The sequence below is a fragment of the Tursiops truncatus genome, chromosome 14, assembly GCF_011762595.2.
Source record: "Tursiops truncatus isolate mTurTru1 chromosome 14, mTurTru1.mat.Y, whole genome shotgun sequence".
NCBI lineage: Eukaryota > Metazoa > Chordata > Mammalia > Artiodactyla > Delphinidae > Tursiops > Tursiops truncatus.
The window spans coordinates 66,088,599-66,114,111 of record NC_047047.1 but is presented as its reverse complement, the minus strand read 5'-3'; the positions used below and the strand labels follow the sequence as shown (position 1 = coordinate 66,114,111).

At 45.5% G+C, this 25,513-nt stretch overlaps 1 protein-coding gene and 2 long non-coding RNA genes across 3 annotated transcripts in view; 2 read left to right on the top strand and 1 right to left on the bottom strand.

The window, feature by feature from the left end:
• The window catches only part of LOC101335510 (ALK receptor tyrosine kinase), a 44,554-nt gene that overhangs the window by 12,886 nt on the left and 6,155 nt on the right, over positions 1-25,513 (bottom strand). Inside the window, exons 7-10 of the mRNA XM_033838800.2 lie at positions 25,194-25,323; positions 19,000-19,097; positions 7,349-7,441; positions 4,995-5,096 (exon numbers count right to left, since the gene is read on the bottom strand). Coding sequence (XP_033694691.2) covers positions 4,995-5,096; positions 7,349-7,441; positions 19,000-19,097; positions 25,194-25,323 — 423 coding nt within the window. The remainder of the gene's footprint in view (positions 1-4,994; positions 5,097-7,348; positions 7,442-18,999; positions 19,098-25,193; positions 25,324-25,513) is intronic.
• On the top strand, positions 1,084-6,735 carry LOC141276351 (uncharacterized). Its single transcript, XR_012325762.1, has 2 exons — positions 1,084-3,815; positions 4,021-6,735. It is a non-coding gene; the product is annotated as an uncharacterized lncRNA (long non-coding RNA).
• On the top strand, positions 15,093-18,590 carry LOC109551175 (uncharacterized). The gene is made up of 2 exons (XR_002177883.3): positions 15,093-18,028; positions 18,344-18,590. It is a non-coding gene; the product is annotated as an uncharacterized lncRNA (long non-coding RNA).

Sequence of the window (25,513 nt, the reverse complement as noted above, 5' to 3'; positions counted from 1 at the left end):
TTCCAGTTAAACAAGAAATACTTTATAGTATTAGTGTATCCCAAACACTGCATGGGACATACTTATACCAAAACATTATTCACTGTTCATCTGAAATTCCATTTTAACTGGCCATTTTGTATTTTATCTAGCAATCCTACAGATAAGGTAAATCTATATTTTGTATGCCAAATGGTTCTTTAATCACCTATAAGCTGAACCTGTCCTAAATAGGAACTACAAGGTCCAAAGCTTTGCACCAAAGCATTCAAAATCAGACAGAAACAAATATAAGAAAAAAATCCCACTCTGTTTCTCCTGGTATTGAACTTGCTCTGCCTGAAATTATAGAAATAGCTTAAGTGATTGCTGATGAAATTATTTTAAAAATTTGAATCAATGAATATAATCTGATGAAAAATTTAAAGTCACAACTGTGCTATGTTTATCACCTTTTAAAGCTAAACTTTATTTTCCTTTATTCATAACTTGAAGTTGGAAGATTGTCTCCAATTTTGTCTCCGTGTTCACACTTTGCCTGCCCCTTCCATCTGAACCACCACTGGCCCCAATTATGGTAGAGGGTGGGGCGCACTTTTAGGAAAAATGGGAACCCCAAAGTTACTGTATCGTATTTAAATCTCCAGCTGATTCCATCCACAGTTCGCTGCAGTTCTCTGAGCTTCAAATTCATGTACCGCCATCTCCACCGGCCTATTTTAATAGACAACTCAGACTTGACATGTTCCAACGAGCTCTTTCTGCACCCAAACCCTCTCCTCCTCCAGTCTTTCCAGCTCGGCAGTACCACTGTCCAGCTGTCTGCTCAAGCAGCAAACCTAGGAATCGTCCTTGATCTCACTCTTCCCCACACCTTCCACTCCACATCCAACTTAGCACAGTCTTGTTGACTACTCTCAAGACAGAGCTTGAAACTGACCACGGCCAATGGCTTCCACTGCTGCCACTAGGTCTAGCCCCTCTCATCTCTTATCTAGAAATAAGCAGTGTTCGCCTAACTGGCTTCTCATCTTCACCTGCCCCACTCCAGTCTATTTTCAATGGAAGCCAGAGTGATATACATATATATATATATATATATATATATATATATATATATATATATATATTTTGTGTGTGTGTGTGTGTGTGTGTGTGTGTGTGTGTGTTACGTGGGCCTCTCACTGTTGTGGCCTCTCCCGTTATGGAGCACAGGCTACGGACGCGCAGGCTCAGCGGCCATGGCTCATGGGTCCAGCCGCTCCGCGGCATGTGGGATCTTCCTGGACCGGGGCACGAACCCGTGTCTCCTGCATCAGCAGGCGGACTCTCAACCACTGTGCCATTCATCTCTGATCTGTGTTTTTTTTTTTTTTGCTGTGCCGGGTCTCAGTTGTGGCACATGGACTCCGTTGCTGTGTGTGGGATCTTTTTAGTTGCGGCACAGGGGCTTCTTAGTTGTGGCATGCCTGTGGAATCTAGTTCCCTGACCAGGGATCAAACCCGGGCCCCCTGCCTTGGGAGCATGGAGTCTTACCCACTGGACCACCAGGGAAGTCCCTTCTGATCATTTTTTACTATGATTTTATTTGTCTCCTTGGAAGCTTGCAGCATCTTGATCACCACTGGCCTGAAATTTCATGATGATGTGCTCTTGTGTTACTCTCTTTATTCAGTGCTTGGCACTTGCTAGATGCTTTCACTCTGGAAACATATGTCCTGGGAAATCTTCTTGGATTATTTCTTTGATATTTTTATTCCTTTCATTTCCTCTATTCATTCTTTCTGGGACTCCTAGTTCTCAGCTAACTGGGTCTAATGGTCTAATCCCTTTAATTTTCTTTTCTTTCCTATCTATTCCATCTATTTATAGTTGCTTTATTTTCTAGAAGATTTATTTGACTCTGTCTTCCAATCTTTCCATTACTTTCACACATCTATCATCATCTTTTAAAAAACAAAACCTTTATTTTCTTAAGAACAGTTTTAGATTGTAAAGAAATTATGAAGATAATACAGAAAGTCCCCACATACCTCACACTCAGTTCCCTCTATTTTTAGCATCTTACATTAATGTGATACATTCCTTACAATTAACGAGCCAATATTAAGGCATTATTATTAACTAAAGCCTATAGTTTATTGAGATTTCCTTAATTTTTGCTGAATTTCCTTTTGCTGTTCCAGGACCCCATTAGAACATCACGGTATATTTAGTTGTCATGTTTCCTTAGGCTACTCTTGACTTTGGCAACTTCTCAGATTTTCCTCGTTTTTGATGACCTTGACAGTTTCGAGGAGTACCAGTCAGGAATTTTCTAGAATGTCAAATTAGGATTTGTCTGTTTTTCTTAGGATTAGAGTGGAGTTATTGGGTTTTGGGAGGAAGACCACAGAGGTTGCCATTTCATCATATCAGGTGAAGGTACTTGCTATCAACATGATCTGTCACTGTTCACGTTGACCTTGATCGCCTGGCTGAGGTAGCGTTTGCCAAGTTTCTTTCTTCTCCCTGCTTTTCGCTCCCTGTGCTCTTTGAAAGGATGCTGCCGTGTGCTGCCCACATGGGCTCCGGGGAACTAATGCTCCATCTCGTTGGAGGGCTCTCTCATCATATTTTTATATCCAGGAATTTTTTTCCCTAAAAACATTGTTTTAAATAATCTTTTGTCTTTAGATTATGGTTGCAATAATATAACTTTTGAGGATATTGTTTTTAAAAGTTTTCCTAAGTTTTCTGCATTCTTCTTCCTCCAAGTTCCTTTTTATACGTTTGTTTCCTTCAGATCAGAATCTTTTCTCAAGCGCTTGTTGATTCTTGGCTGTCTGTTCATGTATTAAGACTGGGACACGACAAAGCTGATGGGAAGCTTTATGTAGATAAGCTTGTCAACTGGCGGGCAAACTGGCTCGCTTGTTTCATGAGGTGCATTAGTTTCCTGGCTGCTGTAACAAAGTACCACAAACTTGGTGGCTTAAAGCAACACAAGTTTATTCTCTCACAGTTCCAAAGGGTGGATGTCTGAAACCAGTCGCGTGGGCTGAAAGCAAGGTGACCGCGGGGCCACGCTCCCTCCAGAGGCTCTAGGGGAGAACTGTTCCTTGCCTCTTCCGGCTTCTGGTGGATGCTGGAATTCCTTGGCTTGTGGCCACATCTCTTCAGCCTCTGCCTCTGTCCTCTGTGTGTGTATGATACTTCCCTCTGCCTCTCATGCCACTTGTGATGGCATTTAGGGCCCACTGGATAATCCAGGATAACTGTCTCACTTCAAGATCCTCAACTTAATCACATCTGCAGACTCCTTTTTTCTTATAAGGGAACAACGGCAGGTTTCTGGGATGAGGGCCTGATACCTTTGGATGGCCATTATTCAGCCCACTAGCACTTGTGGTGTCTGAAGTTTTTCACTTCATTGGTCAGTCCCTCCTTCAAGAATCTCCTCATCTCCTTCTGCCTAGCTGCCGTGTTCTTGGCACTGAGGGGATGGAGGGGGCATTATACCTTTAAGTAGGTAGACTTAAAAAATATATATATATATATGCATGCTTATAGTAGAGAATTGCTGATGTCTGATGTCCCTAAGGCCGGAAAGACTTTAGTTCAACCTCTTCAGAGAAGGAACCCCAGCCCTGTGTGATGGTAGAGGAGGGATGGGGTGAGGGAATGATCTAGTTACTTTTTAAACAGATCTGTAACTCATTTTCCTCTCTGCTGCACCTCTACTTTCAGAGGTGCCGGCACCTTCCATTCCTGGGCCTTTCTGGGGCTCCTGATCAGGCAGAGTGAACCAGGCTGCTTCTGGATGGCCCTAGATATCAACTTTCTAATTTTCTAAGTAAGAGACCACTTGTCTGTAAACTCTCCACTTTCCCAAATTTTGTCGTTGTTGTCTTTGACCTTGTGGATTTTTATGCAACTAAAAAGACTCCCTTGTATATGTGTGTGTGTGTGTGTGTGTGTGTGTGTGTGTGTGTGTGTGTATTTTGGGAGGGAGCACAGGTTCAATTTGCCATTTAAAAAATTATGTGTTGCTCTTACAGGAATTATGTAAAACAGTATGGAGATTCCTCAAGAAATTAAAAATAGAACTAAAGATCTAGAAATCCCACTTCTGGGTATACATCCAGAAGAAATAAAATCAGTATCTTGAAGAGGTATCTGCACTCCCACGTTCGTTGAAGCATTATTCACAATAGCCAAGATATGGAAACAACCTAAATATTGATTGATGGATAAATGGATAAAGAAAATGTGGCATGTATGTAAACCATAGAATATTACTCAGCCATGAACAAGAAGGAAGTTTGCCATTTGCAACAACATGGATGAGCCTGGAGGACAGTATGCTAAGTGAAATAAGTCAGACACAGAAAGACAAACACTCAGAAGCGGAACCATGGACGCGGAGAGTAGAATGGTGGTTGCCAGGGGCTGAGGGGAGGGGGAGGGGAAGATGTTGGTCAAGGAGCACAAGGTCTCAGTTATGCGGGATGAATAAGTTCTGGACATCTAATGTGCAGACAGTGTTTTCCAAACTGATTTTTAGCTGTAGAAGGGGTCTCACCACCACCATCACCTGCAGCACTTTTGTGCTCATAATTATTTCCTTTTCTCCATGATTCTGTCAATGTGGAGAATTTCATTGATCAATTTTTCTAGTCTTAACTCAATGTTGCATTCCTGGAATAAATCTAACTTCGCTATTATGTGTGGCTCTCAGTGTGTGGTCCCCAGCCTGCAGCATCAGCATTGCCTGGGAACTTGTTAGAAAGGCAACTTCTCAGCCACCTCAGGCCTTCTGAATCCTAAGCTCTCAGGGTGGGGTCCAGTGTTTACCTGTGTTTTACCAAAGCCTTTCCGGTGGTTCCGATGTACGCCAACCTCTGAGAGCTCCCGTAGGAGAGGTGTGTTGATTCTTCTCACCCTTCCCCACGAGAGTGTGGGATCATTTGGCTCACGAGCTCTACCTTAAGGCCCACGGTGGGACCTGGAGGAGGGCGGCAGAAAGACTCACCACGTGTCTGTTTTAGAAGTAAATATTCCTTCCATGAAGGCCTCCGGGGGCATCCATTTGACCGGCAGCATCGCACAGCCTCCCTTTCGGTAGTAGCTCGCTCTGCAGGGAGAAGAGAAAAGCGGACTTGGTTCTGGAAATGGCTCTGAGCCAGGTACCTTGAGAGAGTGGCAACAACATCTACCGGTTGACGGACTGAAATTAACAAGGGGCGCTTGTGGTTCAGGAGGGGAGCAGGGGACACAGATCACCTAGTTAACAACCTTAGTGTCACCTCACAGGAGACAGAACAGCCCACTGCAGGTGTGAAAGGAAAGAGCTATGCAATGACTAAAAATGCCCGCTGGCAGGTAGTTAGAGTTCCCTGATGGGTTTTGTTTATTACAGCTCACAATGCATAACATTACTCCAACCTTATAAGTACTGTTCTCGATGATCCACGGTAACGCGAGATCCCAAATGGGAGAATTGAGGGCAGGGCTGGTGTCCTACTCTGGATCCTCCTCGGCACTCACACAGCATCTAATTCAATACAGGTGCTCGACATGGAACCCTCTAGGCAGCGGGCGGGAAGCTGCATGCCATAGCAGAGCCCCCAGGAGAGCACCTGCCTTCCATGGCACGAGGTGACTCACTAGTTTTTGTCACTGATGTCATTAATGCAACTGACTGATAAAAACTAATAACTGAATTCATACCACTGTGCTCCCATGCCTGGTGTGTTATGGGAGGCGGCTCCCCACCAGCTGCCTAGATTAATTACTCCAATAAACATGAACTGAGTACTTAGTATGTGTCAGGTGTTCTGCCACGTGCTGAGGACACAAATAAGTCATAGACTCTCTCTTCCAAGGTATGGTTTAGTGGAAGAAACAGACAGAATCAACTGCAGTAAGAACAACACGTGATGATGTAGGTATGTACGAAGCTCGGTGAGCAATGAAGAATGCATTTGTTCTACCCAAAGGGGGGGTAGAGTATAGGAGAAGTTTTTTGGGGGCGCTGTTGGAGCTGGAATGGCAAAGCAGCTCTCGAGGAAGACCATTCCTGACATGTGGCGTCGTGCGGTGCCTGTGGGAAGCCGGAGCTGTAGGGAAGTTGGGTGGTGAAGCCTAGAGCTGGGGAACTGTCGGTGCTGAGGATGGAGAGGAAGGGCCAGATCATGTGACTCACTAAGTCTCACTGCAACATTTGTGTCTTAGAGCACAGGCTCTCCCGGGGTGCTCTGAGACAGGAGGGGAAGGAACGCTGAGACTCTGGGTGATAGAAGAGGGTGACGTGGAGCATTAGCAAGGTATATGGTGGATACCAGTGGTAGATGACTGTAGCTGAAAACATTGCTAACTCCTAATTTCCTAGGTACTGCTGTCCTGTGGTAACAGGATGCCATCGGCATTCTTACCCCACGGAGATTGTTTACCAGTTCCGTGGGAGGCCTTCAGGGTCTCCCTTATTCTCCAAAGACTGAAAGGTCTACATGACCATCCCTCCTCACTCTACCTCCGGATTAGGGAAGGTGTAATTAGTGACCATGCAAGGGAGTCCCTTGCTCAGCTAATGGAGTGAGTCACTGTTGTAAATAATTAGACAAAGAAGAAACGGGAATTCCCTGGCAGTTCAGTGGTTAGGACTCTGCGCTTCCACTGCAGGGCAGGGGGCACGGGTTCAATCCCTGGCTGGGGAACTAAGATCCCCCATGCAGTGTGGCACAGACCAAAAAAAAAAAAAAAAAAAAAAGAAACTAGGGGTTGGGAAGAGAAGAGTGGGATAAAGTATAATAGTATTTTTTTAAATTAAAATTTACTTTGTTTTTTAATGTAGCCTTAAGAATATTACAGGGGAAAAGAAATGAAGCTGAGCTAAGTACCTATGGGCTTTGAATACACTCCTGTGTCTCCTGGTGTTAGAAAAGAAGAGCGATGAGCTGGGCCCAGTTTCCTGTCAGTTCTAAGGTGCTCTTGCCTGGGGTGATGGAAGCTAAGCCTGTTTAGAATTCCTGAGTATTGAGGAAAGGGGTTAAGCAACTTAAAGTTTACTTAGAAACATTTTCCATATCAAGTATCCAGGTTATTCTGTGTCTCAGAACATGTTAGGACTATAGAGTTGGAACAGAAAGACAATCTAATTAACAGCTTAGTGTCAATTATCGCAGGCAGTGTGATCCTTGAATTAGCCCTTCAGGCATGAGCAATGATTAAGGCTTCCCATGTCCTGAAAAGGAACTTAATGACATTTTAGGTGGCGGGTTGACAAGGCAGCAGAGGTGCTTTAGGGCACAGCAGCCTTGTCACACTCTCTTGAGGGGGTTAAGCTGAGGAGGTGAGCTCTGATGGGTGATGGCAGTCTGTACTCACCGGTAGATGTCTCGAGCCATTCCGAAGTCTCCAATCTTGGCCACCCTTCCAGGGCCTGGACAGGTCAAGAGGCAGTTCCTGGCAGCAATGTCCCTGGGAAGAAAAAAAATGAGAAAATGCATTTCCTAATTTTATTCTTGAAAAGATAAATGTATAATACTCAGCACAAGGATTTTCACCTCCAATCTGAAGGTTCTCTTTTCTTCCCTATAGTTCCTTTCTACATTATACTTCAGTATGAAAAAAATAGCTAAGCAATTCTAGGTCTCAGAACTAAGAGGGAGGGGGGAAGGCGGAAGATGGCGGAAGAGTAAGACGCGGAGATCACCTTCCTCCCCACAGATACACCAGAAATACATCTACACGTGGAACAACTCCTACAGAACACCTACTGAAGGCTGGCAGAAGACCTCAGACCTCCCAAAAGGCAAGAAACTCCCCACGTACCCGGGTAGGGCAAAAGAAAAAAAGAAAAAACAGAGACAAAAGAATAGGGACGGCACCTGCACCAGTGGGAGGGAGCTGTGAAGGAGGAAAAGTTTCCACACACTAGGAAGCCCCTTCGCGGGCGGAGACTGCGGGAGGCGGAGGGGGGAGCTTCGAAGCCGTGGAGGAGAGCACAGCAACAGGGGTGCAGAGGGCAAAGCGGAGAGATCCCCGCACAGAGGATCGGTGCCGACCGGCACTCATCAGCCCGAGAGGCTTGTCTGCTCACCCGCCGGGGCGGGCGGGGCTGCGAGCTGAGGCTCTGAGGCTCGGGTTTCGGTTTTGGAAGGAGCTCAGGGAGAGGACTGGGGTTGGCGGCTTGAACATAGCCTGAAGGGGTTAGTGCACCACAGCTGGCCGGGAGGGAGTCCGGGGAAAAGTCTGCACCTGCTGAAGAGGCAGGAGACTTTTCCTTCCCTCTTTGTTTCCTGGGCCGTGAGGAGACGGGTTTAAGAACGCTGCTTAAAGGAACTCCAGAGACGGGCGCGAGCCGCGGCTAAAAGCGCGGACCCCAGAGACGGGCGCGAGCCGCGGCTGAAAGCGCGGAATCCAGAGGCGGGCGGGAGACGTTAAGGCTGCTGCTGCCGCCACCAAGGGGCCTGTGTGCGAGCACAGGTCACTCTCCACATCCCTCTTCCGCGGAGCCTGTGCAGCCCGCCACTGCCAGGTTCCCGGGATCCAGGGACAACTTCCCCGGGAGAACGCACAGCGCGCCTCAGGCTGGTGCAAAGTCACGCCGGCCTTTGCCGCCGCAGGCCCGCCCCACACTCCGTGCCCCTCCCTCCCCCCGGCCTGAGTGCGCCAGAGCCCCCGAATCAGCGGCTCTTTTAACCCCATCCTGTCTGAGCAAAAAACAGACGCCCTCCAGCGACCTACACGCAGTGGCAAGGCCAAATCCAAAGCTGAGCCCTGGGAGCTGTGAGAACAAAGAAGAGAAAGGGAAATCTCTCCCAGCAGCCTCAGAAGCAGCGGATTAAAGCTCCACAATCAACTTGATATACCCTGCATCTGTGGAATACCTGAATAGACAACCAATCATCCCAAATTAAGGAAGTGGACTTTAGGAGCAAGATCTATGATTTTTTCCCTTTTCCTCTTTTTGTGAATGTGTATGTGTATGCTTCTGTGTGAGATCTTGTCTGTATAGTCTTGCTTCCACCATTTGTCCTAGGGTTCTATCCATGTTTTTAAAAAATTTTTTTTTCTTAATAATTAATTTTAATAACGTTATTATACTTTACCTTCGTTCTTTCTTTCGTTCTTTCTTTCTTTCCTTCCTTCCTTCCCTCCTTTAGACAACGAATCATCCCAAATTGAGGAGGTGGTCTCTGACAGCAAGATTTATGATTTTTCCCCATTTACCTCTTTTAGTGAGGGTGTATGTGTATGCTTCTGTGTAAGATTTTGTCTATATAGCTTTGCTTACAACATTTGTCCTAAGGTTCTATCCGTCCCTTTTTTTTTTTCTAAATAAGAATTTTTTAATTTAATAACTTTATTATACTTTATTTTATTTTTACTGTATCTTCTTTCTTTCTTTTTTCCTTCTTTCCCTCCTTCCTTCCTTCCTCCCTCCCTCCCTCCCTCCTTTCTTTCCTTCTTGCCTTCTTTCCTTCTTTGCTTCTTTGCTTCTTTCTTTCTTTCTTCCTTCCTTCCTACCCTCCTTTCCTTCTTTCTTTCCTCATACTTCTACTAATTCCCTCTACTTTTTCTCCCTTTTATCCTGAGCCGTGTGGATGAAAAGCTCTTGGTGCTCCAGCCAGGAGGCAGGGCTCTGCCTCTGAGGTAGGAGAGCCAACTTCAGGACACTGGTCAACAAGAGACCTCCCAGCTCCACATAATTTCAAACGGCGAAAATCTCCCAGAGACCTCCATCTTAACACCAGCACCCAGCTTCACTCAACGACCAGCAAGCCACAGTGCTGGAAAACCTATGCCAAACAACTAGCAAAACAGGAACACAACCCCACCCATTAGCAGAGAGGCTGCCTAAAATCATAATAAGGCCACAGACACCCCAAAACACACCACCAGACGTGAACCTGACCACTAGAGAGACAAGATCCAGCCTCATCCACCACAACACAGGCACTAGTCCCCTCCACCAGGAAGCCTACACAACCCACTGAACCAACCTTAGCCACTGGAGACAGACATCAAAAACAGGAGGAACTACGAACCTGCAGCCTGCAAAAAGGAGACCCCAAACACAGTAAGATAAGCAAAATGAGAAGACAGAAAAACACACAGCAGATAAAGGAGCAAGATAAAAATGCACCAGACCTAACAAATGAAGAGGAAATAGGCAGTCTACCTGAAAAAGAATTCAGAATAATGATAGTAAGGTTGATCCGAAATCTTGGAGATAGAATGGACAATAGAATGGACAAAATGCAAGAATCAGTTAACAAGGACCTAGAAGAACTAAAGATGAAACAAGCAACGATGAACAACACAATAAATGAAATTAAAAGTACTCTAGATGGGATCAATAGCAGAATAACTGAGGCAGAAGAACGGATAAGTGACCTGGAAGATAAAATAGTGGAAATAACTACTGCAGAGCAGAATAAAGAAAAAAGAATGAAAAGAACTGAGGACAGTCTCAGAGACCTCTGGGACAACATTAAACGCACCAACATTCGAATTATAGGGGTTCCAGAAGAAGAAGAGAAAAAGAAAGGGACTGAGAAAATATTTGAAGAGATTATAGTTGAAAACTTCCCTAATATGGGAAAGGAAATAGTTAATCAAGTCCAGGAAGCACAGAGAGTCCCATACAGGATAAATCCAAGGAGAAATACGCCAAGACACATATTAATCAAACTGTCAAAAATTTAATACAAAGAAAGCATATTAAAAGCAGCAAGGGAAAAACAACAAATAACACATAAGGGAATCCCCATAAGGTTAACAGCTGATCTCTCAGCAGAAACCCTATAAGCCAGAAGGGAGTGGCAGGACATACTGAAAGTGATGAAGGAGAAAAACCTGCAGCCAAGACTACTCTACCCAGCAAGGATCTCATTCAGATTTGATGGAGAAATTAAAACCTTTACAGACAAGCAAAAGCTGAGAGAGTTCAGCACCACCAAACCAGCTTTACAACAAATGCTAAAGGATCTTCTCTAGGCAAGAAACACAAGAGAAGGAAAAGACCTATAATAACGAACCCAAGACAGTTTAGAAAATGGGAATAGGAACATACATATCGATAATTACCTTAAATGTAAATGGACTAAATGCTCCCACCAAAAGACACAGATTAGCTGAATGGATACAAAAACAAGACCCTTATATATGCTGTCTACAAGAGACCCACTTCAGACCTAGGGACACATACAGACTGAAAGTAAGGGGATGGAAAAAGATATTCCATGCAAATGGAAACCAAAAGAAAGCTGGAGTAGCAATTCTCATATCAGAGAAAATAGACTTTAAAATAAGGACTATTAAAAGAGACAAAGAAGGACACTACATAATGATCAAGGGATCGATCCAAGAAGAAGATATAACAATTGTAAATATTTATGCACCCAACATAGGAGCACCTCAATACATAAGGCAAATACTAACAGCCATAAAAGGGGAAATCGACAGTAACACATTCATAGTAGGGGACTTAAATACCCCACTTTCACCCATGGACAGATCATCCAAAATGAAAATAAATAAGGAAACACAAGCTTTAAATGATACATTAAACAAGATGGACTTAATTGATATTTATAGGACACTCCATCCAAAAACAACAGAATACACATTTTTCTCAAGTGCTCATGGAACATTCTCCAGGATAGATCATATCTTAGGTCACAAATCAAGCCTTGGTAAATTTAAGAAAATTGAAATTGTATCAAGTATCTTTTCTGACCACAACGCCATGAGACTAGATATCAATTACAGGAAAAGATCTGTAAAAAATACAAACACACGGAGGCTAAACAATACACTACTTAATAATGAAGTGATCACTGAAGAAATCAAAGAGGAAATCAAAAAATACCTAGAAACAAATGACAATGGAGACACAACGACCCAAAACCTGTGGGATGCAGCAAAAGCAGTTCTAAGGGGGAAGTTTATAGCACTACAAGCCCACCTTAAGAAGCAGGAAACATCTCGAATAAACAACCTAACCTTGCACCTCAAGCAATTAGAGAAAGAAGAACAAAAAAACCCCAAAGCTAGCAGAAGGAAAGAAATCATAAAAATCAGATCAGAAATAAATGAAAAAGAAATGAGGGAAACAATAGCAAAGATCAATAAAACTAAAAGCTGGTTCTTTGAGAAGATAAACAAAATAGATAAACCACTAGCCAGACTCATCAAGAAAAAAAGGGAGAAGACTCAAATCAATAGAATTAGAAATGAAAAAGGAGAGGTAACAACTGACACTCCAGAAATAAGAGATCATGAGAGATTACTACAAGCAACTCTATGCCAATAAAATGGACAATCTGGAAGAAATGGACAAATTCTTAGAAATGCACAACCTGCCAAGACTGAATCAGGAAGAAATAGAAAATATGAACAGACCAATCACAAGCACTGAAATTGAAACTGTGATTAAAAATCTTCCAACAAAGAAAAGCCCAGGACCAGATGGCTTCACAGGCGAATTCTATCAAACATTTAGAGAAGAGCTAACACCTATCCTTCTCAAACTCTTCCAAAATATAGCAGAGGGAGGAACACTCCCAAACTCCTTCTACGAGGCCACCATCACCTTGATACCAAAACCAGACAAGGATGTCACAAAGAAAGAAAACTACAGGCCAATATCACTGATGAACATAGATGCAAAAATCCTCAACAAAATACTAGCAAACAGAATCCAACAGCACATTAAAAGGATCATACACCATGATCAAGTGGGGTTTATTCCAGGAATGCAAGGATTCTTCAATATACGCAAATCTATCAATGTGATAAACCATATTAACAAACTGAAGGAGAAAAACCATATGATCATCTCAATAGATGCAGAGAAAGCTTTTGACAAAATTCAACACCCATTTATGATAAAAACCCTGCAGAAAGTAGGCATAGAGGGAACTTTCCTCAACATAATAAAGGCCATATATGACAAGCCCACAGCAAACATCATCCTCAATGGTGAAAAACTGAAAGCATTTCCACTAAGATCAGGAACAAGACAAGGTTGCCCACTCTCACCACTCTTATTCAACATAGTTTTGGAAGTTTTAGCCACAGCAATCAGAGAAGAAAAGGAAATAAAAGGAATCCAAATCGGAAAAGAAGAAGTAAAGCTGTCACTGTTTGCAGATGACATGATCCTATACATAGAGAACCCTAAAGATGCTACCAGAAAACTACTAGAGCTAATCAATGAATTTGGTAAAGTGGCAGGATACAAAATTAATGCACAGAAATCTCTGGCATTCCTACATACTAATGATGAAAAATCTGAAAGTGAAATCAAGAAAACACTCCCATTTACCACTGCAACAAAAAGAATAAAATATCTAGGAATAAACCTACCTAAGGAGACAAAAGACCTGTATGCAGAAAATTATAAGACACTGATGAAAGAAATTAAAGATGATACAAATAGATGGAGAGATATACCATGTTCTTGGATAGGAAGAATCAACATTGTGAAAATGACTCTACTACCCAAAGCAATCTATAGATTCAATGCAATCCCTATCAAACTACCACTGGCATTTTTCACAGAACTAGAACAAAAAATTTTGCAATTTGTATAGCCAAAGCAATAGCCAAAGCAATCTTGAGAACGAAAGAAGGAACTGGAGGAATCAGGCTCCCTGACTTCAGACTATACTACAAAGCTACAGTTATCAAGACGGTATGGTACTGGCACAAAAACAGAAAGATAGATCAATGGAGCAGGATAGAAAGCCCAGAGATAAACCCATGTACATATGGACACCTTATCTTTGATAAAGGTGGCAGTAATGTACAGTGGAGAAAGGACAGCCTCTTCAATAAGTGGTGCTGGGAAAACTGGACATGTACATGTAAAAGTATGAGATTAGATCACTCCCTAACACCATACACAAAAATAAGCTCAAAATGGATTAAAGACCTAAATGTAAGGCCAGAAACTATCAAACTCTTAGAGGAAAACATAGGCAGAACACTCTATGACATAAATCACAGCAAGATCCTTTCTGACCCACCTCCTAGAGTAATGGAAATAAAAACAAAAATAAACAAATGGGACCTAATGAAACTTCAAAGCTTTTGCACAGCAAAGGAAACCATAAACAAGACCAAAAGACAACCCTCAGAATGGGAGAAAATATTTGCAAATGAAGCAACCGACAAAGGATTAATCTCCAAAATTTACAAGCAGCTCATGCAGCTCAATAACAAGAAAACAAACAACCCAATCCAAAAATGGGCAGAAGACCTAAATAGACATTTCTCCAAAGAAGATATACAGACTGCCAACAAACACATGAAAGAATGCTCACATCATTAATCATTAGAGAAATGCAAATCAAAACTACAATGAGATATCATCTCACACCAGTCAGAATGGCCATCATCAAAAAATCTAGAAACAATAAATGCTGGAGAGGGTGTGGAGAAAAGGGAACACTCTTGCACTGCTGGTGGGAATGTGAATTGGTTCAGCCACTACGGAGAACAGTATGGAGGTTCCTTAAAAAACTACAAATAGAACTACCATATGACCCAGCAATCCCACTACTGGGCATATACCCTGAGAAAACCAAAATTCAAAAAGAGTCATGTACCAAAATGTTCATTGCAGCTCTATTTACAATAGCCCGGAGATGGAAACAATCTAAGTGCCCATCATTGGATGAATGGATAAAGAAGATGTGGCACATATATACAATGGAATATTACTCAGCCATAAAAAGAAACGAAATTGAGCTATTTGTAATGAGGTGGATAGACCTAGAGTCTGTCATACAGAGTGAAGTAAGTCAGAAAGAAAAAGACAAATACCGTATGCTAACACATATATATGGAATTTAAGAAAAAAAATGTCATGAAGAACCTAGGGGTAAAGCAGGAATAAAGATGCAGACCTCCTAGAGAACGGACTTGAGGTTATGGGGAGGGGGAAGGGTGAGCTGTGACAGGGCGAGAGAGAGTCATGGGCATATACACACTAACAAACGTAGTAAGGTAGATAGCTAGTGGGAAGCAGCCGCATGGCACAGGGATATTGGCTCGGTGCTTTGTGACAGCCTGGAGGGGTGGGATAGGGAGGGTGGGAGGGAGGGAGACGCAAGAGGGAAGACATATGGGAACATATGTTTATGTATGACCGATTCACTTTGTTATAAAGCAGAAACTAACACACCATTGTAAAGCAATTATACCCCAATAAAGATGTTAAAAAAAAAAAAAAGAACTAAGAGGGAAATGGAAAAGGATTTGGGGAGATGATTGAAATGTTTAATGGGATAATAATAATGAAAATAACTATAATAGGAACTAGAAAAGTGACTGGCCCTTTACTGTGTACTTAAGCATTGTTCTATGTGCTTCATATCTAATTCTCACAACTCTGTAAGACACAAGGTGCTATCATTATCCTTATTTTATCAAAAACACTTAAGCTAAGAGAAGATAACAGAGGGACGTAAGAAATGCGTTTGGCTGTAGGCTATTGTTCTGTACAGATTGCTGGTTGGTTTTTGCCGGTTGGATGAAGGAGCATCCTGGAACAGCATAATTTCCATGACCAGATTCAAGTAGGTCAAAGTATTCCCAAATACTTCTAGTTTTATTTTTTAATAAGCCATTATGGTTTTTACATCTGTGATTTTATCTAAAGCCTTTGCTAAGCTGTATGCATCATAGCTATGTGGCCAAAGAATCACTTCTTTCGAGTTAGAAAGTTACCTTGTCTTCTTAGTTGTTATTCTCCAGATGGCCTATCCTCCCAGAGCACACCTGTAAGCCTTGATCAGAAGCTTTCCAAGATTCATCAACTTCTACTCACTGACTGCTAACCCATTCTTTTTTTTTTTTTTTTTTTTTTTAACGGTACGTGGGCCTCTCACTGTTGTGGCCTCTCCCGTTGCAGAGAACAGGCTCCGGACGTGCAGGCTCAGCAGCCATGACTCACGGGCCCAGCCGCTTCGCAGCATGTGGGATTTTCCCGGACCGGGGCACAAACCCGTGTCCCCTGCATCGGCAGGCGGACTCTCAACCACTGCACCACCAGGGAAGCCCCGCTAACCCATTCTTGACATGCATGTGGGGATTAAGGATGCAGCCAGAAGAAGTCTGGAATGGGTTTCTAATAACATTAAAGTCCTGGACGGGGAAAAAAAAAAAAGTACTCCTTGGGGGGAACAGGTGGTGTTTTCACATTTTCAGTTGGTTTCATGAAGGTTCTGACCTTTGGCTGAGAAAGAAGGACATGGAGAATAAACAACTGGATAGTATTAAAAATAGGGTCTGGATAGGGCCTCATGGCTTAGGAGATCAGAACAATGGGTCAGGGTGGGAGACGGATGTCATTAATGCCAATGCCCTGATCCAGAAGGTTTAAGTTGAATTTCGAGGAGCAACGGCGCATAAAATGCCCTAAGGCAACCATAAAAGCATAACATATATGACATCAAAAAGAAGAAAAAAACAGTAAGAGATATAGCCACTGCTTCTCAAGAGAAATACAGTGAAATAGACCAGGAACAATATTTATGGATCCAGAAAGGTCTTTCCATTGATGTGCAGGGAATGGTTGCTTAAAAAATTGATCTTGAATCTAATGGCAGGAAAGTAAAGGTAACATCATAGAACACACCAAGAATTGGTAGAATGACACATATTTATTGAAATGGCAATAAAGCATGTCCAAAGGAAAGAGATCTAATAGAAAAATGGAAGCATGTGGATCTGGTGAGGGAGCTCCACTCTGAATTCAGCAGGTGTGGTTGCATGGGAGTCTGCGAATCTTAAGGCAGACACTGGGTGGAGGAAAGAGAATTAAGGTAAACCTATTGGGGGAGTGTGCCACAGACCTCAAGCCAGTTAGAAGATGTAAAAGATGCTTTCTTCAAACCAATTACCTCAGAAGACAGCTCTGATCGAGATGGACAATTTCTGCTAATAGTCACCCTTTGCTTATAAAGCGATCATCTGATACATTATTGATTCAATCTTTGACAATTTCATTTCTCAAAAAAGATAAAAGGAGCAACAGACTGTTACTCTGGGATCTAATTCTGACCTTCAGTAACTATTTACAGATATGAAAGCCATAAGAATCTTAAGAGAATATGATCCTGTTATCTTATTATCTGTAATAACAGCACTGGATATACTCAACATGTTATCATGCCTCTAGGAAAGCAGATTTCAAAACGTCAGAGGAAAGATGGATATGATCCCTCAGTCAGAGAATCTGGATGCTTGGTGACTAATGTGGGAGTGGAGATATAAAGGCAGAAATGGGGACTTCCCTGGTGGTCCAGTGGTGAAGAATCCACCTTCCAATGCAGGGGATGCAGGTTTGATCCCTGGTCAGGGAACTAAGATCCCACATGCCGCGGGGCAACTGAACCCGTGCACCACAACTACTGAGCTCGCATGCCTCAACTAGAGAACCTGCATGCCACAAACTACAGAGCCCACGTGCTCTGGAACCCGTGCGACACAACTAGAGAGAGAAAAAACCTGCACGCCACAACTAGAGAGAAGCCCGTGCGCAGCAACGAAGAGCCCGCATGCCTCAACGAGGATCCCACGTGCCGCAACTAAGACCCGAAGCAGCCAAAAATAAATAAAATAATAAATAAATCTTTTTTTTTTTTTTTTTTAAAGGCAGAAACGACCTCAGGGAGAAGCGAAGGGAGAGATCTGAATTCACCAAGGTGACAGCACATGTTGCTCTCGGATGAGCCCAGATTTAGAGGACGTGGACAAAAGATGGCAAGATGGCTCTAGCCAAGGACTAATTCCAAAAAGAGTACAACCTTGTCATGTCTGAACAACAATAAAGCCCAGAGCTGAGATTTATGGAAAGCTGTGTACACATTAAAAAGGGCAAGAATAACAATGGCAGCGTTGGAGGAGAACAGAAAGAATGGAGCCTGGCTTCTCTTTTACTTCTGTTATTTCTATCAAGCACAATGATCTGCAAGTTGGAAAGGTTGAAAATCAACAGGAAGATCTGAAGATCAAAGTGATGAAGTGACAGTCAAAGGATGAGCCGATGTGAGCGTCTCGCCTTGTTTCAGGAATGGTTCTGGGAAGCTAGGCCAGTGTATTTCTTGACCTTCAACTTCCCCATTTTTATTAGGGAAGGAAGCGTAGCTTGTTATCTACCTACATGCTTTTCTATTTCTAAACTCATACATATTCTCTCCTTTTCTATGTTGTATTACATATTCTAATTATTAGGAACATGTCTTATACTCCTGGATGGGTTAATGAATGTTTATTAGTTCACCAGGTTGTTATTTACTAAATTAGAAGCAAATGGTTAGGAAGAGCTTTGCAAAGAGCCTAACAATCTATTTGACTTTTCAGGTTTCAGAATCAAGCTGTCTGCTGAGAAAGCCATGAATGGCCACATGGAAAGACATACGTGTCGTCTCTCATGTCTATAGCATTACACATGGACTTGATGTACCAGTGAAAACACCATTTAAACACAAGGAGTAGAGTAGAAGAGTAGAAGAAATGAAGTACAGAGGTGGAGAAAATAATCGTTATTTTTCATTTCAGAGTATTTTAGAAAAAAATAATTTATCCAATAAATATTTATTGTGCCCCACCATGTGCCAGTGATATGAAGATGAATAAAACAGGGTCCTTGCCTTCGAGTTACTCATAGTCAGATATGTGAAAATACAAACTCCTTAAACTTCCCTTAAGGAGCCCAGTTTTCTAGATATGGAAACGTTCACATGATCTAGGACTTGACACAGGCAGGAGTCCCTGCAGGGGGTCAGGTATAGCTCATCTGGGTCTCCAGTGCTGGCATGGATGTCTTATGATCCCACTTTACCTATGGGCCAGATGAAGCCCTGGTAGAGTGATAACCATCTTAAAGACAAAGCTGAGCCATCCAAACAGCTTTGGAGAGAGACCTATTGTTCTGCTCTGAAGGCACGAGCTGGGGCCCTGAGACATGTAGGGAAGCATACAGAAGGTGGGGGTAGAGCAAGGCCACTTAGACTCACCGGTGGATGAAGTGATTTTCCTCTAGATACTGGCAGCCACAGGCGATGTCCCGAGCCACGTGCAGGAGGTCCAGCATGGCCAGGGAGGAGGGCTGATTCTGTGGCAGACAGAAGTGACCAGATGATGAGAAGTTCTTGGGGGAGAGAAGGTCTGAAACACTTCCCATGCTTGCTAGGAGGCCACACAGGTGCGCCACCCCCAGGGTCTCAGCCCTGGCTGCACATTCGAAATCACCTGGCGGCTTAAAAATGCAGATGCCTGGGCCTCAGCCCAGACCAAAGACTCCATCTCTGCAGGTGGGCGCAACATTTACAGGGTCGCAGCTCCCAGATGAGCGGGGCTGGAGCCCTAAACCACAGGAACCGGGACTGGCAGACGTCCTGCCCCTTTGCACTTTTTCTGCCCATTCTTCCACCTCAATCTTCATAAACATTTGGATCCCCCAAACATACAAACAGGCCTGTGGGGAAATAAAGGGGGCTAATATTGTTTTAGAAATGCTCTAGTTAAATGCTTAAAAATATTTTTTAAAAAATTAATTTTCTTCCTGAAGACCTAGACCTGAAGTGGATTGAAAAAGGAAAGCTTCCAGAAAATGATGGGCAGCTGAAGAGCCATCTCCGGCCTTTCTGCATGATTCTCTTTTGTGCAAAAGCTGCTGCCGCCCCCTCACCCCCGCTGCCCCCGAGATGCACCCCGCCGTTGCCTCCCCGCAGCCTGGTGGAGCCCCGGGAAGTCTTTTCTGAGGGCTATGCCCTCCTTGGTGTCTTTTAAATTCCTAAACCCCCAAGTCTGCAGCAACACGTTGTCATGCAGGGTCACATTCACTGCGCTCTTCTGTGCCTATCTTACCATGTCCCCAAGGAAACTTCGAGGCACCCGAGGCAGGGCCTTCAGCGTCCACTTCCGTGGTCTCCAACATGACCCTTAGCTCGCTGTCGTGGTTCAGTGAACAAGGGGGTTCGTTGGTTGATTACAGCGGAACTAGGGTTTACCCAGATGTCGGCCACAGACCAGGGCCTCCCCGGGACTCCTTGGAGAGACAGCACGGGACTGAAGGAGGCAGAGAGGCGTTTGTCTAGGGCATATGCTTCAGTTCTGGTGGGGGAAGACTCAGGGAGGGGCATAGTCTCTGCCCATGGACCACTGGGCAGTGCCTTACATGCAACAGAGCAAGTCCCAGGACATGATCTCCTTTGATGCAACATCCCGTGTGGTCGGTAGGGAAGAGAGGTTACCTCTGTATTAAAGACGAGAGGGCTGAGGGCTCAGAGAGGCTCAGGTCACACAGTCAACAGGGTGGAGCCGAAACTGCCCTGAACTGGGCTTTAAGGATCTGGGTTGGGGGAAGTAGGATTCTAGGAGTTAAAATGGAGTTTCTCGGGAGAGCGTGTCCGAGAAGGGCCGGAGTAGCCATGGGCGCAGCGCATGGTACCCAAGTGAATACGGATGCAGCACACAGATGCCGTGAGGGCACATTCCGGTGCTCGGTTGAGCTGAGCTGGGCTTCATCCTGCTCGTCCCTTATTGGCTGTGTGAGCTGGGGCTGACCGCTTTGCCTCTGTCCAAGCCACCGTGTCCTGGTCTGTGAAATCAGCATGACACTCTTGGCCTCCCTGGATGGTTAAGAGCACCTACAGTCAGCAGCACAGAGTGAGCGCTTCACAGAGGGCTCTGCAGTTATGCAGGGGGCTGCTCCTGGGGGTGCTGTGGGGTCTCGGGAAATGGCTCTTGTGTTGGGCTTCTCCCGGGACCTTGTCAGGCTGAGAAGTACTGGGCACTGTGAGAGACAGTCCCCTTCTCCTGGGGAAAAGGAAAGTAATATATTTCCAAGGGGAATATGCATCCATCTTGCTATAGTATTAGAACAATCTTTTCTCTCTCTTTCTTTCAAATTGCTTTCTGTTCCTGCCAAAGAGGACCCAGTCCTAGCTCCCCCCGGGTCTCTTTGTGTCTTAGCCCCCATCACTCAGGATGCAAGGACCACTGACGTCTCAAATGCTCCATGAGTCTGGTGTGCTGCAGGGACTAAATCTTCCCATGCATTAACCCACGGGCCGGGATTATCTCGGCTCCCTGTCTTTGGCTGCTCAGAGCAAATTAACCGCGCCGCTAATCAGTCTGAACAGAGCAGACAGACGGTAACCCATGGGTGTGTGTGTGTGTGTGAGTGTGTGTGTGTGTGTGTGTGTGTGTGTGTGTGTGTGTGTGCGCGCGGTGGCGGAGGTGTGGATGCTGTGGCAAAACCGATACTTAAAACTAGCAGTGCAGAGTGTAGCCAGTGTGCTCAGTGTCATTTCTATCCTTCCTGGGCAAAGAAGGCCTTGGAACCAGGGTTTCTGCCCCCTATTCGCCACTGAATGCGGCACTTCCTTTGGCAACTCGGGCAGCCATGGTTATGGGTGTAGCCTGCCCAGTACTCAGAGAGGATTTTGTGCAGTATTTCCCAAAGCAGGCTGTGGGATGGAATTCAATCAAACAGGCATGGGAATTCCTGGGTTAAATAGGCTTCTTTATCACAGAAATGATCAGAGTCTTTGCTATACGCTAATGTGTGTTGAGAATCGGTAAGAGAGGAGTCTGCGTGGCTCTGAGATTTGCTTGACCGAGGAATTCTTCTGAGCGTGTGTGTGAGTGTGCAGCACCTCAGGGTACCGGAGTTCCCTTCAGGGACACTGTTTTGACCAATATCCTACTTTGACACAGGAGAAAAGAGGCCCACTGAAGTGGAATAATTTCTTTGCTCGCAGTTTCTGAGGGGCTATTTCCAAAGGATAATGTATATACTAACAAAAGACAGAATAATATTGATACCTGTTCCTTCCTTAAGTAGCTTCTGCATTTAGAGATGAAGGGTCACAGGACATGGGGGAGGAACTGTTTCACCAAGTGAAAAACAGACTAGGGGTATATTTTAACATGGACACATATGAGGGTAAGAGGGAAAGATGAAAGGAAGAAGCAAAGAATGCAGACAGGGGACACAAAATACTAAACGTGGCAAAAATCCATTTTGAAAAGTGATGAGATGCGAACGGTGCTGGGCCCTCATATTCCTGGCTCCTGACATGGCCGAGAAAATACCCCTCCACGCGTTTTGGAGGCAGCATTGGTATTTGGCAAAGTTGAAGCCAAAGATGAAAACCTAAGCATTAGTTGCAACCAGAGGTTCTCACCTCTGTGCTGTTCACCTCTGACATCCAAGAAGCCGTCTTGTACTGAGCCTCTTCTCTAGAGCCATTACCTACAGGATTACCATGTTCCAAACAGCTATAGACACTATAGCAGTCAATGACCGCCACCTTGAATAAAGAGATTACTGACTCCTTAATGGTCTTTGTCATTATTGATTGAATCAACTGATATTAAAAGACAGCTACTAGCCTACATCTGGCATATATTAAACCCTCAATAAAAATTTGTTCAATAAAGAGAGCATCTGCAAAGTTATTTTGACATTAAAAGGGTCCTTCCTTCTTGAGGAGGTGGGTCCTGGGACCAAACGATGTTTTCCTCTGTACCCATGAATTTCATTTCCATGACAGACATGGTTGGCCCAGGTACCCATTCTGTCTTCTGAGTCTGTATATCCATCATTACTTCATGTCCTTCTATGCTGATGGTCCATGGAGCCACTGAGCCCCGGGGATGGCAGGAAGTGAGTACAGAGTGCTCGTGTGACTCTGAGTGCCCAGCCGGGTGCCTGCACACATCAGGTCATCATCAGGTAAGCCCGGAGACTCAAGGACTTCAAACAAATGAATCAGGTGGACTTCAGGCCTTTGAATCCAGTGAGCTCCACAGGCTGGAGGCACGACTCTGCCCACGCTCTCCTCAGGGCGTGTATCTCTCCGGCCCTGATGTCCATCAGCCAGCCCCTCCCGTCTTCATCATGTGTAGGATTTGCTGATATTAGCCCCCTCGGTCCACTTCTAAATCGCGCTCCTTTCTCACAGTCAACCTGACCCCCACTCCACTAAGCTGGATTTTGTGGTTCTGAGAATCATGCAGGACACCTAGCAACCTCCTCCCCACCTCCCCACCCCTTCCACCCACGGCCGGAAGTTGCTGCTACAAACACATTTGCACGGGGTCACTCTGGAGGCTGTGATCCGACGTTTTAAATCACCCGTCGTGGGCAGTATCTCAGGAACGACCAGCTCACCTGAGACGAGTGGGTGTGTAAAGGGGTAAGGAGGAGGACTGGGGTGCTACCAAGGGGCACGGTTGGCAGGGAGAGCCACACAGAAGAGCAGGGTCAAGGGTTAATGGGCAGATTTGGTCGGGGGAATCCCGACCCTTAGAAGCGGCTCTCCCAAGCGGAGTGGACCTTCTGCTGGCTGTGGGCATCCCTCGGGCGGTAGCTGCAGCTAGAGGTCGGGACTCGGCAGCAGGCTCCTGCTCTGAGCCTCCTGGGGGCAGCACTGGGGCTGGAGGTGGTGGGAGAGATCCGTGACCTGCTTGTCCTTGCTGGTGCTTCGTTCTTTGAGACAACATCCAAATCCTCTTTCATCATCAAGGGAGAGAGATACCTTTGCCTGCAAGTCCTCGGACTTGCCAAGTGAAGGGTTCCCAGATTCCCTTTACAAGGAGGTCACAATACTTTCTTGTCCTCAAGCCCCAGGAATCTCCAGTGGGAAAGCCAGAGCTATGCCTCTGCCCAAAGTGTGATACCAAGTGTTCCGTGTGACGTCTGCCAGAGGCACTGCTTCCCAGCACCGCTCGGCCTTGCTGGGTGCTGGTGGGAAAGCCAAGGCTGGTGCCCAGACCTGGCAGAGATGCCGGCATAGCTGGCGGCATTTGCTCTGAACAACCCACCCTCACCTTGGCACTCAGGGCTTCTCGAAGGGGACCATCTGGATAAACAGCACAGCAGGCTGGAGAGAGCATGGAATCAGGATCCACCAGACCTGAGCTCCAGCCCCAGCTCTTTCACTGCCTGTGCACCTCGGCAAGTCACATGACCGCCCTGAGCCACTGTTTTCCCGTCTCCAGAATGGGGTGAGATCTGTACCGTCTCCTTCACAGGGTGGTTGTGACAATGCAGATGAGGATTACCGTGAGGTGGGCTTAGTTCTCTCTGCCCCTCCCCCAGCCCCTTCCTCCTGCCAGGTGTGCTCAGGTGCACACACACTCATCTTCTCGAGGCGTTAGAGCGGATTCCTCTTAGATGCCGAGAGAGGCCACCCAGAGGCTTGTGGGAACGGTGTGGAGGCTACTAAGGATGCGGTTTCTAAACTGAGCCTGAGCGAAGGCGTGGACTGGAGCAGGCGTGACCTTCCGAGGTTTCCGCAACCACTTGGGGTCCTCGTGAGGAGAGCGTTCCGTTCTGGTCTTGCTGTGGCAGAGCGGTTGTCGGTCTTTCTCTGTTGTCCTGGGGGTGGGGAGGGTACAAGTCTTCCCCGTAGTTCTCATAGTCCAGTGGCAACCAGAGGAAGTCAGGTCCTAACTCAGGGGTCTGCTCTGCTCCAGTTTCCAGGGTCCAGGCTTCTTGAAGACCCCGGCAGTGACAGGAGTGGACAGCTGGACTCCGGGCTCTCCCAGTGTGCTGTATTTTATAAATGATCTCTGTCCGAGATGTTCTAGCCTAGCCCGAGGAGTTCACGTTGCAGATGCTGAGGTTAGAGGGGGTTGGCTGCCCTAAGCAGGTTGTCTAATGGCCAAGCAGGGCTGGGCGTGGGTGGGTCACTTAGGTTTCTTCACTCCCCCAAGCTCTAGCCCTTTAACCATAACATGTATGCAGCACCTTCCTAAATACCCCAGCACTCTACTTTGATAGGAAAACTACAAGGTCAGGATGTCCACATTTGAGAGATGAGGACAGTGGGGTTCAGAACAGGTGGATGCAGAGTGACCTGCCCCAAGTCAGCTGGTTGAGTGAGTGACACAGCCGGCATGAAAGTCCCCCCACTGTGCTTGTCCCTAGTTTTGGTTTTCCACAATCAGCAGGCCATAAAAATAGATACAGCCTGGAGAAGCTGTTGCACAAGACTTGCACAAGATCCCTGGGGCTGGGCTCAGCCATCGGCCACCTTCTGGCCCCTCTCTCCCGCCTTTCCCCCAGATCCGAGCCCATGGGCCGACTCCCTCGGTCCCACTGAGTATGTTGCTTCCCAGGCTGCCCACCCTGGCTCCTTCCTCCCCCTGCTCCGTCCCCCAGCACAGCTACTGGGAAAGGCTGGTTCTCACTCACCGGGCGAGGGCGCGTCTCTCGGAGGAAGGACTTGAGGTCTCCTCCCGCCATGAGCTCCAGCAGGATAAATCGGGGCAGGGCTTGCAGACTCACCCCGATACAGCGCACGATGTTCTGGTGGTTGAACTTGCTGCAGAGCAGAGGGGAGTAACCGAATTTAACTGAGCTGAGTCTGGGAAAACCTTAAGTGGGCAAAGCCGGGTACAGATTTATGCTTTCAGAAGCCGCATTTTGTAAATGCTTTCTGTAAATGTGGGAAGCAGGGCTCCCAGGCTGGGCCTAAGCAGAGGATAATCCGGCTGCTCAGCAGCTGGGAGAAC